At 43.7% G+C, this 16,825-nt stretch overlaps 1 protein-coding gene across 2 annotated transcripts in view; it reads left to right on the top strand.

Moving 5' to 3' along the window:
* SLC26A5 (solute carrier family 26 member 5) overlaps positions 1 to 16,825 on the top strand; it is a 103,931-nt gene that overhangs the window by 37,996 nt on the left and 49,110 nt on the right. For both annotated transcript variants that reach the window (XR_013215740.1, XM_077264732.1), the window contains exon 5: positions 2,069 to 2,253. Coding sequence is in view for 1 of the 2 variants with exons in the window: in XM_077264732.1 (XP_077120847.1) it covers positions 2,069 to 2,253 (185 nt within the window). In the remaining variant the exon portion in view is untranslated. The remainder of the gene's footprint in view (positions 1 to 2,068; positions 2,254 to 16,825) is intronic.

The raw sequence follows: 16,825 nt of genomic DNA, 5'->3' as shown, positions 1-16,825 counted from the left end.
TATCCTTACTTAAGTTGTGTACAATACTAAAACGGCCGTATAATCTATTCTACCGGGTTTACCTGTCCCCCACTGGGACAACCCAAAAAACACGATACTCAGTGAAAGGAGGAGGGCGTCGTCTCAAACTAGCCCTCCGGACACCTCTGGAAATACACATATATATCTATATATTCCTGAGTTGCGCATCCTACCCATCTTCGATCACCTCACCGCGCCTGATTCTAACAGTGATCAGGAATTCAGGATATTTTGACTATAAAGAGAATTACATCACTGGTCAATCCGGGGTGTCCGTCCCTTATGAGGTGCGGTTCAAGCACTGGGCTCCCAACAGAACTACACCTCTCTATGATTCCACCCAAGAATCACCCCACCATCGGGGACAAACCTCAGATCCTCTTTGCTGCACAAACACAGGAAAACCACACCAAACGGTCAGTCTGAACAGTATAACTGCCAACTTACCGTGGTTGTTGTGGGGGATGATCAGTCCCAATTTTCCAGTGCCTGTGTCCGGTCTGAGGGTCCTTTGTCTTGTTGTCCTCCGGGGGGCAGAGGCGTTCCTGCTTGGGGCCCCACGTTTCGGGCGCCAACTGTTGAGGGAGGATCTAAAGTGATCCTTCACGGTTAACCCAGTGATTTCCAAATTAATCTACAAGGCGTTGCCGGCAACTGAAAATGACCAGACGGAGACGTGTATCTCTGTTTGGGGGGGGATCAAGCTGATCTCTCTGGCGCCCGTTTATTGTGTATGACTTTTCATAGTCATAGAAATTATACTTCAACCAATCAGCATAAGAACACGCTCACAGTTCTTCGTCAAAGTTTCGTAGAACAATACACCCTCAGTCTCATGTTCTGTTTAGATTGCAACAATCAAGGTCTCATCAAGGTCTCATAACAGCTGTAAACTTTAGCCTACTAACAAAATTTATATCAAAACAACAAAATGGAGTCGAAAAGCACAAAATGGAGAATCTTTCTTAATTCGTCCCTTCACATTCTCTTGCAGCGCTCCATTTCTCTCTCTTGCAGCGCTCCTTTTCTCTCTTGCAGCTCTCCTTTTCTCTCTTGCGCTCCTTTTCTTTCTTGCAGTTCTCCTTTTTTCTCTTTCAGTGCTCCTTCTCTCTTTCAGTGCTCCTTCTCTCTTTCAGTGCTCTTTCTCTCTCTTTCAGTGCTCTTTCTCTCTCTTGCAGCGCTCCTTTTCTCTCTTGCAGCGCTCCTTTTCTCTCTTGCAGCGCTCCTTTTCTCTCTCTTGCAGCGCTCCTTTTGTCTCTCTTGCAGCCCTCCTTTTCTCTTGCAGCGCTCCATTTCTCTCTTGCAGCGCTCCATTTCTCTCTTGCAGCGCTCCTTTTCTCTCTTGCAGCTCTCCTTTTCTCTCTTGCGCTACTTTTCTCTTTCTTGCAGTTCTCCTTTTCTCTCGTTCAGTGCTCCTTCTCTCTTTCAGTGCTCCTTCTCTCTTTCAGTGCTCCTTCTCTCTCTTGCAGCGCTTCTTTTCTTTATCTCTCACAGTGCTCCTTTTCTCTTGCAGCGCTCCTTTTCTCTCTTGCAGCGCTCCTTTTCTCTCGCAGCGCTGCTTTCTCTCTTGCAGCGCTCCTTTTCTCTCTTGCAGCGCTTCTTTTCTCTCGCAGCGCTGCTTTTCTCTCTTACAGCGCTCCTTTTCTCTCTTGCAGCGCTCCTTTTCTCTCTTGCAGCGCTCCTTTTCTCTCTTGCAGTGCTCCTCTTTCCTACAGTGTTCTGTCTCTGCACAGACACATATGGTAATCAGGAAATTAAAAATGCCCGCCTGCTCCTCCACTTTTAACAGGTGCTGCTCACTAATACCTCCACTAGAGCATTGAGCTTGATGCCATTTAAAAACAATTTTTTTTTAAATGATACCTGGATCAAAGCTCTGGCCCTGATGTAATCTAGCTGCAATGCTTGTTTTAATGTCAAAATCTTGTAATCGCCGTGCTTGTCTGGTTGATTGTCTTCTTTGGAACTTTTTCGTTAAATGTAATTTTTTTTTGTTGTTTCTTGAAAAGTCAATAAAGCTTTATGAAAATGTTGTGCTGCATTACAGGTACATTTGCTGTTATCAGCCTGATGATTGGCGGAGTTACAATTCGATTAGCCCCAGATGACAAGTTTGATATTGTGGCAGAAAATGTCACGAACGCCACAGAGTTCTTTAAGAAGATTGAAGCAAGAGATGCAATGCGAGTGAAAGTAGCTGTAGCCATCACTTTGCTTTCTGGTCTAATTCAGGTACCCTTCTGCTGCTCAGGTGTTTGAGCTGTACAATAATCAGCCACAACATTTTTAGCACTCATATAACTTATTTAAAGGGGTTGTCCCACAAACAAAAGTGCTTAATCAATAGATAATGGAAAATTAATAGTTTTGCAATTCTAATGTGGAAAAAAAAATATTGCTGTGTGGAGATGAACTTTTCATGGTGTCCATCATGTATCCCGTGTACCTGCCAGTACTAGACCATTTAGAGATGCCAAGGGAGGATAAGTAAATATATTCTCCTGTGGCCATTGCCAGGGGCCTTACTAGCTTCAAATTCATCTGATATTACTTCTCTCTGGAACTTTGAGCTCTTCTCAGTAAATCACTCTAGCTTAATGCAACCAGATTAGTGGCCAGACATACAGTACAGACCAAAAGTTTGGACACACATCCTCATTTAAAGATTTTTTTTGTAATTTCATGACTATGAAAATTGTACATTCACACTGAAGGCATCAAAACTATGAATTAACACATGTGGAATTATATACTTAACAAAAAAGTGTGAAACAACTGAAAATATGTCTTATATTCTAGGTTCTTCAAAGTAGCCACCTTTTGCTTTGATGACTGCTTGCACACTCTTGGCATTCTTTTGATGAGCTTCAAGAGGTAGTCACCGGGAATGGTCTTCCAACAATCTTGAAGGAGTTCCCAGAGATGTTTAGCACTTGTTGGCCCTTTTGCCTTCACTCTGCGGTCCAGCTCACCCCAAACCATCTCAATTGGGTTCAGGTCTGGTGACTGTGGAGGCCAGGTCATCTGGCGTAGCACCCCATCACTCTCTTTCTTGGTCAAATAGCCCTTAAGTTTATCAAAGAAAAGCCCCCCGTAAAATTGAATACTTTATTAAATAACAGAAAAAAATAATATAATATACCCAGGGAAATTAGCCTCAAAAAATGAAGTCAAACACTAGCAGGAGATGAACTCCCCAGAAAACTGGACTCAGAAAATCCAGTGAAAGATAACCTCAATCATGAAATATATACCTACTTCAAGTAATTGATAATAACAGTGATACAACCGTGTTGTCTTATACTTAGTACAAAAAGATGTGCAGATATATGTGAGGTATCCCTAAATACTGCAAAAAGACCTGAAACTATATGTAGGAATAGTAGGAATACGAAGGCCAGGTGGCTGTAATAAGATGTGGTGGTATGTAGTATTATATAGTAATTATGGGCTTCCCCCAGTGTGATAAAAAGGGATAGATATTTATCAGGCATAACCTATACATAGATATATAAGTCCACACAAAAAGGTCCAAATTTTCTGCAGTATAATAGCAACCTCAATTACCATAGTACTAAAAGAAAAAACATAATCATGATAGCCAGGCTGATACCACTATATTAGAACATGTTTGACAATGACATATATACAAATAGACACCCCAATATATATATCTCTTGATGCGTCACTATACCCATCCACTTCACCCAGCAGATAAACAAGTGCAGATTATGCCCCTGTAGACTGTTGTGATTTTGCTTTTTGCTCCCTCTAGTGGTCATTAGTGATTTGACTCTGGAGCGTCTGTCTTTTTCTATATCCTCACCTGGGCCGTTAGTTCAGGGGCGTTGCTATATTAGCTCCCTGGACCTTCAGTTCTATGCCTGGCATCGTTGAAATCAGAGCTAATCTGTTGTGCTCTTGTCCTCTGATCCTGGTTCCTGTTTTTCAAGCTAAGTCTGCTTCTTTGCTTTTTGCTTTTGTTTTGTTTGGTATTTTTGTCCAGCTTGTTCCTATCTGTATCCTGACCTTTGCTGGAAGCTCTAGGGGGCTGGTGTTCTCCCCCCGGACCGTTAGACGGTTCGGGGGTTCTTGAATCTCCAGCGTGGATTTTTATAGGGTTTTTGTTGACCAGATAAGTTATCTTGCTATATTCTGCTATTAGTAAGCTGGCCTCTCTTTGCTGAACCTGGTTCATTTCTGTGTTTGTCATTTCCTCTTACCTCACCGTTATTATTTGTGGGGGGCTTGTATCTTGCTTTGGGGTCCCTTTCTCTGGAGGCAAGAGAGGTCTTTGTTTTCTTCTCCTAGGGGTAGTTAGATTCTCCGGCTGGCGCGAGTCATCTAGCGATCACCGTAGGCATGATCCCCGGCTACTTCTAGTGTTGGCGTTAGGAGTAGCTATTTGGTCAACCCAGTTACCACAGCCCTATGAGCTGGATTTTTGTATCTTGCAGACTTACACGTTCCTCTGAGACCCTGTCCACTGGGGTCATAACAGTATGCCAGGCCAGTATTAAATGTTTAATGCATTGCAGAAGTGGGATTATAAGAAAGAAAATTTTGAGTTTTTTTTTTCCCTCTCTCATTTTTTTTTTTTTTTTCTTTTCCCCTTTACCTCAGAGTGGCTTAAGCTTGCTGCAGACATGAATGTCCAGACCTTGATTACAAGTGTGGACCAGCTTGCCGCTCGTGTGCAGGGTATACAAGATTATGTTACCAGAAATCCTAGGTCTGAACCCAAGATTCCGATTCCTGAACTGTTTTCAGGAGACCGATTTAAGTTTAGGAATTTCAGGAATAATTGTAAATTATTTTTGTCCCTGAAACCTTGTTCGTCTGGAGACTCTGCTCAACAAGTAAAAATTGTTATTTCATTCTTACGGGGTGACCCTCAGGATTGGGCTTTTTCGTTGGCGCCAGGAGATCCGGCATTGGCTGATATTGATGCGTTTTTTCTGGCGCTCGGTTTACTTTATGAGGAACCCAATCTTGAGATTCAGGCAGAGAAAGCCTTGCTGGCTATGTCTCAGGGCCAGGACGAGGCTGAGGTGTATTGCCAAAAATTTCGGAAATGGTCCGTGCTGACACATTGGAACGAGTGTGCACTGGCCGCTAATTTTAGAAATGGCCTTTCTGAGGCCATTAAGAATGTTATGGTGGGTTTTCCCATTCCCACAGGTCTGAATGATACCATGTCCCTGGCTATTCAAATTGACCGGCGGTTGCGGGAGCGCAAAACCGCAAATTCCCTCATGTTGTTGTCTGAACAGACACCTGATGTGATGCAATGTGATAGAAAAACCGCAAATTCCCTCATGGTGTTGTCTGAACGGACACCTGATTTGATGCAATGTGATAGAATCCTGACTAGAAATGAGAGGAAAATTCATAGACGCCGGAATGGCTTGTGCTACTACTGTGGTGATTCTACACATGTTATCTCAGCATGCTCTAAACGTATATCTAAGGTTGTTAGTCCTGTCACCGTTGGTAATTTGCATCCTAAGTTTATTCTGTCTGTAACTTTGATTTGCTCACTGTCATCTTATCCTGTCATGGCGTTTGTAGATTCAGGTGCTGCCCTGAGTCTTATGGATCTCTCATTTGCTAAGCGCTGTGGTTTTATTCTTGAACCATTAGAAAATCCTATCCCTCTTAGGGGTATTGATGCTACGCCATTGGCAGAAAATAAGCCGCAGTATTGGACACAGGTTACCATGTGCATGACTCCTGAACACCGCGAGGTGATACGTTTTCTCGTTCTACATAAAATGCATGATTTGGTTGTTTTGGGGCTGCCATGGTTACAGACCCATAATCCAGTCCTTGACTGGAAGGCTATGTCAGTGTCTAGTTGGGGCTGTCGTGGTATTCATGAGGATTCCCTGCCTGTGTCTATTGCTTCTTCTATGCCTTCGGAAGTTCCGGAGTACTTGTCTGATTATCAGGATGTCTTTAGCGAGTCCAGGTCCAGTGCATTGCCTCCTCATAGGGAATGTGACTGTGCAATAGATTTGATTCCAGGCAGTAAATTTCCTAAGGGAAGACTGTTTAATCTGTCGATACCTGAACATACCGCTATGCGTTCATATATCAAGGAGTCTCTGGAGAAAGGACACATCCGTCCGTCTTCTTCCCCTCTTGGTGCGGGATTCTTTTTTGTGGCTAAAAAGGACGGATCTTTGAGGCCTTGTATTGACTATCGGCTTTTAAATAAGATCACTGTCAAATTTCAGTATCCTTTGCCGCTGTTGTCTGACTTGTTTGCCCGGATTAAAGGTGCCAAGTGGTTTACCAAGATAGACCTTCGTGGTGCGTACAACCTTGTGCGCATTAAGCAAGGGGATGAATGGAAAACCGCATTCAATACGCCCGAAGGTCATTTTGAGTACTTGGTGATGCCTTTTGGGCTCTCTAATGCCCCTTCAGTTTTTCAGTCCTTTATGCATGACATTTTCCGGAACTATCTGGATAAATTTCTGATCGTTTATCTGGATGATATTCTGTTTTTTTCTGATAATTGGGACTCGCATGTGGAGCAGGTCAGGATGGTCTTTAAAATTTTGCGTGAAAATTCTTTGTTTGTCAAGGGCTCAAAGTGTCTTTTTGGTGTACAGAAGGTTCCCTTTTTGGGGTTCATTTTTTCCCCTTCTGCTGTGGAGATGGACCCAGTCAAGGTCCGAGCTATTCTTGATTGGACTCAGCCCTCGTCAGTTAAGAGTCTTCAGAAGTTCTTGGGTTTCGCTAACTTCTACCGTCGTTTTATCGCTAACTTTTCTAGCATTGTGAAACCTTTGACGGATATGACCAAGAAGGGCTCCGATGTGGTTAATTGGGCTCCTGCTGCCGTGGAGGCTTTCCAGGAGTTGAAACGTCGGTTTACTTCGGCGCCTGTTTTGTGCCAGCCTGATGTCTCGCTTCCCTTTCAAGTTGAGGTGGATGCTTCAGAGATTGGAGCAGGGGCCGTTTTGTCGCAGAGAGGCCCTGGTTGCTCTGTTATGAGACCTTGCGCCTTTTTCTCTAGGAAGTTTTTGCCTGCGGAGCGAAATTATGATGTGGGCAATCGGGAGTTGTTGGCCATGAAATGGGCATTTGAGGAGTGGCGTCATTGGCTCGAGGGTGCTAAGCATCGTGTGGTGGTCTTGACTGATCACAAAAATCTGATGTATCTCGAGTCTGCTAAACGCCTGAATCCTAGACAGGCCCGCTGGTCATTGTTTTTCTCCCGTTTTGACTTTGTTGTCTCGTATTTACCAGGTTCAAAGAATGTGAAGGCCGATGCTCTTTCCAGGAGCTTTGTGCCTGATGCTCCTGGAGTCGCTGAACCTGTTGGTATTCTTAAGGATGGTATTATCTTGTCAGCTATTTCTCCAGATCTGCGACGTGTGTTGCAGAGATTTCAGGCTGATAGGCCTGATTCTTGTCCACCTGACAGACTGTTTGTGCCTGATAAGTGGACCAGCAGAGTCATTTCCGAGGTTCATTCCTCGGTGTTGGCAGGTCACCCAGGAATTTTTGGCACCAGAGATCTGGTGGCCAGATCCTTTTGGTGGCCTTCCTTGTCTAGGGATGTGCGGTCATTTGTACAGTCCTGTGGGACTTGTGCTCGAGCTAAGCCTTGCTGTTCTCGTGCCAGCGGGTTGCTCTTGCCCTTGCCTGTCCCTAAGAGACCTTGGACACATATCTCCATGGATTTCATTTCTGATCTTCCGGTGTCTCAGGGCATGTCTGTTATCTGGGTGATATGTGATCGCTTCTCCAAGATGGTCCATTTGGTTCCTTTGCCTAAGCTGCCTTCCTCTTCCGATCTGGTTCCTGTGTTTTTCCAGAACGTGGTTCGTTTGCACGGCATCCCTGAGAATATTGTGTCAGACAGAGGATCCCAGTTCGTTTCCAGATTCTGGCGATCCTTTTGTAGTAGGATGGGCATTGACTTGTCGTTTTCGTCTGCTTTCCATCCTCAGACTAATGGACAGACGGAGCGAACTAATCAGACTTTGGAGGCTTATTTGAGGTGTTTTGTCTCTGCTGATCAGGACGATTGGGTGACCTTCTTGCCGTTAGCTGAGTTTGCCCTTAATAATCGGGCTAGTTCCGCCACCTTGGTTTCGCCGTTTTTCTGCAACTCTGGTTTCCACCCTCGTTTTTCTTCGGGTCAAGTGGAACCTTCTGACTGCCCTGGGGTGGATTCTGTGGTGGATAGGTTGCAGCGGATCTGGAATCTTGTGGTGGACAACTTGAAGTTGTCACAGGAGAGGGCTCAGCGCTTTGCCAACCGCCGCCGCGGTGTGGGTCCCCGACTACGTGTTGGGGATTTGGTGTGGCTTTCTTCCCGCTTTGTTCCTATGAAGGTTTCCTCTCCCAAATTTAAACCTCGTTTTATTGGTCCTTACAAGATATTGGAAATTCTTAATCCTGTATCCTTTCGCCTGGATCTTCCTGTGTCGTTTGCTATCCACAACGTGTTTCATAGGTCCTTGTTGCGGCGGTACGTTGTGCCTGTGGTTCCTTCTGCTGAGCCTCCTGCTCCGGTGTTGGTTGAGGGCGAGTTGGAGTACGTGGTGGAGAAGATCTTGGATTCTCGTCTCTCCAGGCGGAGGCTTCAGTACCTGTTCAAGTGGAAGGGCTATGGTCAGGAAGATAATTCCTGGGTGGTCGCCTCTGATGTTCATGCGGCCGATTTAGTTCGTGCCTTTCACGCCGCTCATCCTGATCGCCCTGGTGGTCGTGGTGAGGGTTCGGTGACCCCTCACTAAGGGGGGGGTACTGTTGTGATTTTGCTTTTTGCTCCCTCTAGTGGTCATTAGTGATTTGACTCTGGAGCGTCTGTCTTTTTCTATATCCTCACCTGGGCCGTTAGTTCAGGGGCGTTGCTATATTAGCTCCCTGGACCTTCAGTTCTATGCCTGGCATCATTGAAATCAGAGCTAATCTGTTGTGCTCTTGTCCTCTGATCCTGGTTCCTGTTTTTCAAGCTAAGTCTGCTTCTTTGCTTTTTGCTTTTGTTTTGTTTGGTATTTTTGTCCAGCTTGTTCCTATCTGTATCCTGACCTTTGCTGGAAGCTCTAGGGGGCTGGTGTTCTCCCCCCGGACCGTTAGACGGTTCGGGGGTTCTTGAATCTCCAGCGTGGATTTTTATAGGGTTTTTGTTGACCAGATAAGTTATCTTGCTATATTCTGCTATTAGTAAGCTGGCCTCTCTTTGCTGAACCTGGTTCATTTCTGTGTTTGTCATTTCCTCTTACCTCACCGTTATTATTTGTGGGGGGCTTGTATCTTGCTTTGGGGTCCCTTTCTCTGGAGGCAAGAGAGGTCTTTGTTTTCTTCTCCTAGGGGTAGTTAGATTCTCCGGCTGGCGCGAGTCATCTAGCGATCACCGTAGGCATGATCCCCGGCTACTTCTAGTGTTGGCGTTAGGAGTAGCTATTTGGTCAACCCAGTTACCACAGCCCTATGAGCTGGATTTTTGTATCTTGCAGACTTACACGTTCCTCTGAGACCCTGTCCACTGGGGTCATAACAGTAGACCAAATGCAATCATATACTCATCTGCTGTATTCATGATGTACGAGTGGTTTCGGGTCCAGATGAAGTGACTCCTTAAGCAATTGTAGGCTCAGTCTCGACGCGTTTCCCCCATAAATGGGTTCATCAGGAGAGACTGGATAACAACATGGCAGTGTGGAGTTGTCCACAAATGAGGCTGCAACTACATAATGGCGCGTCCTTCTTAAATACCTTAGCAGGTGCATGTGGAAAAACAACTTCCTGTTTAGCGAGCACACTCAGATATAGATCACTACTGATAACCGTCTACAGCGGCGCTAGTAAACATACTGGCCGGCACCATTATACTGGAGTACTATGAGCGCATGCCCCCATGAACTGGGAGACGTAAGATAAACAGATCACATGGTGCGCGCATTCTAGCGCCTGCGCCGGTTAGAGATGTACCCGAACACTAAGGTGCCTGGGCGTACGTGCCAGCCAGAATAGTAGGGCACACAAGAAGAAAGAGCGCTACAGCGCTAATAAGATTTCTGACTAGCGCCACTGTATTGGAGTCAAATGACTCCAGCATGTACTGCGCATGCTCCCATAGACCGATAAGCACTTAATGTGATATGTATGAACGATGCATACTACAGCGCACGCGCCGGTGAATGTCTAGCTAAGAGTACCTATGTATGCGTGTGAGGCATCAATGCAGAGCGCAACATAAGATGATGTAAAAACAGGAGATATATTCACCACTTAACCTACACTTAATATCGGATAAGGGGGCAATACAGTATATATATACACTCACCGGCCACTTTATTAGGTACACCATGCTAGTAACGGGTTGGACCCCCTTTTGCCTTCAGAACTGCCTCAATTCTTCGTGGCATAGATTCAACAAGGTGCTGGAAGCATTCCTCAGAGATTTTGGTCCATATTGACATGATGGCATCACACAGTTGCCGCAGATTTGTCGGCTGCACATCCCAAAGATGCTCCATACAAGGCAGGATGGATCCATGCTTTCATGTTGTTTACGCCAAATTCTGACCCTACCATCCGAATGTCGCAGCAGAAATCGAGACTCATCAGACCAAGCAACGTTTTTCCAATCTTCTACTGTCCAATTTCGATGAGCTTGTACAAATTGTAGCCTCAGTTTCCTGTTCTTAGCTGAAAGGAGTGGTACCCGGTGTGGTCTTCTGCTGCTGTAGCCCATCTGCCTCAAAGTTCGACGCACTGTGCGTTCAGAGATGCTCTTAGGCCTACCTTGGTTGTAACGGGTGGCGATTTGAGTCACTGTTGCCTTTCTATCAGCTCGAACCAGTCTGCCCATTCTCCTCTGACCTCTGGCATCAACAAGGCATTTCCGCCCACAGAACTGCCGCTCACTGGATTTTTTTTCTTTTTCGGACCATTCTCTGTAAACCCTAGAGATGGTTGTGCGTGAAAATCCCAGTAGATCAGCAGTTTCTGAAATACTCAGACCAGCCCTTCTGGCACCAACAACCATGCCACGTTCAAAGGCACTCAAATCACCTTTCTTCCCCATACTGATGCTCGGTTTGAACTGCAGGAGATTGTCTTGACTGTTGTGAATCTGCTTTTGGGCTCCTTCTGGTGGTGGCTAGTGGTACTGGTGACTCGGGTCTGTTTTCTTTCTCAGTTCACCTGTTTTCATCAGTAGTGGGGTGTTCCTATTTAATCCTGCTCTTCAGTCATTGCCTTGCCGGCCATCAATGTAACTAGAACCTTTCTGTTGCATGTTCCTGCTCCTAGACTACTGATCAGCTAAGTTGGACTCTTAGTCCTAAGTTTGTTTGCATTTTTTGTTCCAGTTTACAGTTAAGTCTTTTTCTGTAGCTGGAAGCTCTTGTGGGCTGAAATTACCACTCCGGTGTCATGAGTTGACACATGAGTTTTAAAGTAATTTCAGGATGGTTTTTTAAAAGGGTTTTCAGCTGACCGTGCAGTTCTCTTTTGTATCTTTCTACTATCTAGTAAGCGGACCTCGCTTTGCTGAACCTACCTTCATACTGCGTATGTCTTTTCCTCTGAACTCACCGTCAATATATGTGGGGGGCTTCTGTCTCCTTTTTGGGGGAATTTCCCTAGAGGTAAGCCAGGTCTGTTTATTTCCTCTACTAGGGTAAGTTAGTTCTCCGGCTGGCGAGAGACGTCTAGGGATAAAACGTAGGCACGCCCCCCGGCCACTATTAGTTGTGTGGTAGGTTTAGCTCACGGTCAGCTCGAGATTCCATCACCCAAGAGCTAGTTCGTTATTTATGTGTCCTGACGTTCCCCTGCCATTGGGAACCATGACACTTGACCATGTCTGCATGCCTAAATGCACTGAGTTGCCGCCATGTGATTGGCTGATTAGAAATTAAGTGTTAACAAGAAGTTGGACAGGTGTACCTAATAAAGTGGCCAGTGAGTGTGTGTATATATATATATATATATATATATATATATATATATATATATATATATATATATATATATATATATATATATATATATATATATATATAATATCACCCAAAAGGTAAATGCAGCACAATAAATCTAGAGTGCAGTAATGTATACACTCAACCAAGAATGAACTCTAAACAATACATATGTAGCACTAATGTATGAGGTATATAGAATTAGATAACCACTAAACGATAAAAAGAAGATAAATGATAAAACATCAAAACTGGAAAAGATACCTCAGTCAAAGGTCTGGCTAGTGATGATGGACTACTAAATCAAAGAAAGCAACAATAATTTTGTTGCTCATTTAGACCATCCGGTACAAGAGTTCGAAGTCTGAATATCCATTGACATTCTTTTTGAAGAAGAAGCTTATCAAAGTTCCCACCACGTGGGTTACGTCGCACCACTTCAAGGACACAAAAGGATACTGCTCTGGTGTCATTCAGATGAGCTAACCTAACATGTTTAGCTATAGGTGTGTCCCGTTTATGCTTTGTGTCACCAAGATGTTCGCCAATGTGTCTTCGTAGTTCCCTCTTAGTTTTACCAATGTAGTTAAGTGGGCATATGCATGTGGCCATGTATACCACCCCTTCTGTTTTGCAATTCGCAAAATCCTTCATGGAGTAGATCCTATCTGAAGTGGTACCCTTGAAAACCTTTTCCTTCCTCACCCACGGACAGAATTTACAGTCACCACATCTGAAAGTACCACAAGGTTTACGGTCCAACCAAGTGCCAGGTGGTTTTGATTTATCATAAAAACTATGGACCAATCGGTCCTTGATGGATCTACCTTTCCTATATGTGATCTTTGGGGTTGGTGGGTCGAAGTCTTTTAAATCAGGATCAGCTCTAAGGATCCCCCAATGTTTTCTAAGAATATTCTGTACTATACTGGATTTATTGTCAAACATGCCAATGATCCTTGGAACATCAGGCTCATCCATTTTAGGTGATGGGTGCAACAGATCATGGCGGACACACCCTGTTTCCATGCTCCATCCAGAACCACTTCCGGATACACCCTTTGCCCAAACCTTCTTTTAAGGTCATGGGCCTGCAAAGTGAACTCCTGACTCTCGGAACAGTTCCTCCTAATGCGCAAAATAGCCCTTACACAGCCTGGAGATGTGTTTGGGGTCATTGTCTTGTTGAAAAATAAATGATGCTCCAACGAAACGCAAACCGGATGGAATAGCATGCCGCTGCAAGATGCTGTGGTAGCCATGCTGGTTCAGTATGACTTCAATTTTGAATAAATCCCCAACAGTGTCACCAGCAAAGCACCCCACACCATCACACCTCCTCCTCCATACTTCACGGTAGGAACTTGGCATGTAGAGTCCATCCGTTCACCTTTTCTGCATCGCACAAAGAAAAGGTGGTTGGAACAAAAGATCTCAAATTTGGACTCATCAGACCAAAGCACAGATTTTCACTGGTCTAATGTCCATTCCTTGTGTTCTTTAGATAAACACATCTCTTCTGAGTGTTGCCTGTCCTTAGCAGTGGTTTCCTAGCAGCTATTTTACGATGAAGGCCTGCTGCACAAAGTCTCCTCTTAACAGTTGTTGTAGAGATGTGTCTGCTGCTAGAACTCTGTGTGGCATTGACCTGGTCTCTAATCTGAGCTGCTGTTAACCTGCGATTTCTGAGGCTGGTGACTCGGATAAACATCCTCAGAAGCAGAGGTGACTCTTGGTCTTCCTTTCTTGGGGCAGTCCTGATGTGAGCCAGTTTCTTTGTAGCGCTTGATGTTTTTTGCCACTGCACTTGGGGACACTTTCAAAGTTTGCCCAATTTTTCGGACTGACTGAACTTAATTTCTTAAAGTAATGATGGCCACTCGTTTTTCTTTACTTAGCTGCTTTTTTCTTGCCATAATACAAATTCTAACAGTCTATTCAGTAGGACTATCAGCTGTGTATCCAACAGACTTCTGCACAACACAATTGATGGTCCCAACCCCATTTAAAAGGCAAGAAATCCCACTTATTAAACCTGACAGGGCACACCTGTGAAGTGAAAACCATTCCCGGTGCCTACCTCTTGAAGCTCATCAAGAGAATGCCAAGAGTGTGCAAAGCAGTCATCAAAGCAAAATGTGGCTACTTTGAAGAACCTAGAATATAACGCATATTTTCAGTTGTCTCACACTTTTTTGTTAAGTATATAATTCCACATGTGTTAATTCATAGTTTTGATGCCTTCAGTGTGAATGTACAATTTTTCATAGTCATGAAAATACTGAAAAATCTTTAAATGAGAAGGTGTGTCCAAACTTTTGGTCTGTACTGTATAACCTGGCAAAATGACTGATATTCCTTCCCACTGAGATCATTGTACTACACTGAGGGCCTTTCCTCATACTTAATGCATATGGTGTGATGACAAACTTTTTTTTTTTGGTCAGGGAAGTTAAAAAAATAATTTTGTCATTGTATTTCTTTTATTCCCATTTCTTGTATGGTTGAAATAGTGCTCAATTCTTAGTGTTATTACATACGTGGTACCAGTTATGTATAATGCATGCTAGATGTTCCTTTAGATTGAGTGCATGAGAAGCATGGTGAGCAAGCTGCTGACAGCAGGAGCCATACTTTGTATAGCAGTAGCCACCCAGTCAGCATGGCATTTGTTTCTGCCATGGACCGTTATAAGATGTGTAGATTTTCCTTACTGTTGCCTAACTGTTCTGACCCATTGAGGCATAGAATCCACAAGACCTCTGCAGGTGGCCTGTGGTACCTTTCACCAAGGTATTGGCAACAGATAATTATCAGTTGTGAGGTGGGGCCTCATTAGAGCGCAATTATTTTTCCAGCACATCTTACAGATGCTCGATTTATATTGATATCTGGAGAATTTGGTAGTCAGGACACCACCGTGAACTCTTTATGTTTGTCAAACTATTCTTGAACATTTTTTTCAGTATGGCAGAACTCCTTATCTCAGTAAAAGAGGTTACTGACATCAGGTAATAATACCATTTACATGAAATGGTATTAATGGGATGTAATAATGTTCGTGACATCTATAGTGAAGGAAATAATTTTTTGATCTCTTGCTGATTTTGTAAGTTTGCCCACTGACAAAGACATGAACAGTCTATAATTTTAAGAGTAGTTTAATTTGAACATTGAGAGAGAGAATATCAAGAATAAAATCCAAAAAATCACATTGTATAAATTCTATAAATTTATTTGCATTTTGTAGTGAGAAATAAGTATTTGATCCCTCTGGCAAACAAGACTTAATACTTGGTGGCAAAATCCTTGTTGGCAAGCAAGTCAGACGTTTTTTGTTGTTGTTGATGAGGTTTGCACACATGTCAGGAGGAATTTTGGCCCACTCCTCTTTGCAGATCCTCTCTAAATCATTAAGATTTTGAGCCTGTCGCTTGGCAACTCGGATCTTCTACTCTCTATATAAGTTTTCTGTGGTATTAAGGTCTGGAGATTGGCTAAGCCACTCCTAACCATAATGTGCTTCTTTTTGAGACACTCCTTTGTTGCCTTGGCTGTATGTTTTGGGTCATTGTCTTGCTGGAAGATCCAGCCACGACCCTTTTTTTTTTAATCCTTGCGAAGGGAAGGAGGTTGTCACTCAGGATTTTACTGTACATGGCTCCATCCATTCTCCCATTGATGTGATGAAGTAGGCCTGTGCCTTTAGCAGCGAAAGATGCCCAAAACATAATGTTTTCACCTCCATGCTTGACAGTTGGGACAGTGTTCTTTGGGTCATAGGCAGGATTTCTCTTCCTCCAAACACGACGATTTCACTTAATGCCAAAGACCTCAATTTATGTCTCATCTGACTGCGGCACCTTCTCCCAATCACTTACTGAATCATCCAGGTGTTCATTGGGAAACTTCAGACGGGCCTGCACATGTGCCTTCTTGAGCAGGGCGACCTTGCGGGCACTGCAGGATTTTAAACCTTTACGGTGTAATGTATTAGCAATGGTTTTCTTGGTGACTGTGGTCCCAGCTGCCTTGAGATCATTAACAAGTTCCCCCCGTGTAGTTTTAGGCTGATCTTTCACCTTCCTCATGAACAACGATACCCCACGAGGTGAGATTTGCATTGTGCCCCAGATCGATGTCGATTGACAGTCATTTTGTATTTCTTCCTTTTATCTTACTATTGCACCAACAGTTGTCTCCTTCTCACCCAGCATCTCACGTATGGTTTTGTAGCCCATTCCAGCTTTGTGCAAGTCTATTATCTTGTCCTTGACATCCTTATGCAGCTCTTTGGACTTGCCCATGTAGAGGTTAGAGTCTGACTGATTAGTTGAGTCTGTGGACAGGAGTCTTTTATAAAGGTGACTATGTAAGACAGCTGTCTTTAATGCAGGTAACGACTTGATTAGGATGGTCTAACCGGTCTGTAGGAGCCAGAACTCTTATTGGTTGGTAGGGGATCAAATACTTATTTCTTACTGCAAAGTGTAAATACATTTATATAATTTATACAATGTGATTTTCTGGATTTTAATTTTGATATTCTATCTCTCAATGTTAAAATTAGCCTACCCTTAAAATTATAGACTGTTCATGTCTTTGTCAGTAGGCAAACTTAAAAAATCAACAAGGAATCAAATAAGTATTTCCTTCACTGTACATGGATAATGGACCCAAGATTTCCTAGCAGAGCATTGCCTCTGTGAATTTGCCATCTTAACATAGTGCATCCTGGTGTCATCTCTTCCCCAGATTGACAACACACAGACACTGATTTCCACATGATGTAAAAGAAAACCTAACTCGTCACACTAGAACACCTTTTTCCATTATTGCAAGTTCATTTC

The sequence above is a fragment of the Ranitomeya variabilis genome, chromosome 5, assembly GCF_051348905.1.
Source record: "Ranitomeya variabilis isolate aRanVar5 chromosome 5, aRanVar5.hap1, whole genome shotgun sequence".
In the NCBI taxonomy this organism is placed as follows: domain Eukaryota; kingdom Metazoa; phylum Chordata; class Amphibia; order Anura; family Dendrobatidae; genus Ranitomeya; species Ranitomeya variabilis.
Note: the sequence above shows the minus strand (reverse complement) of the source record. Positions and strands in the feature narration are given on the sequence as shown.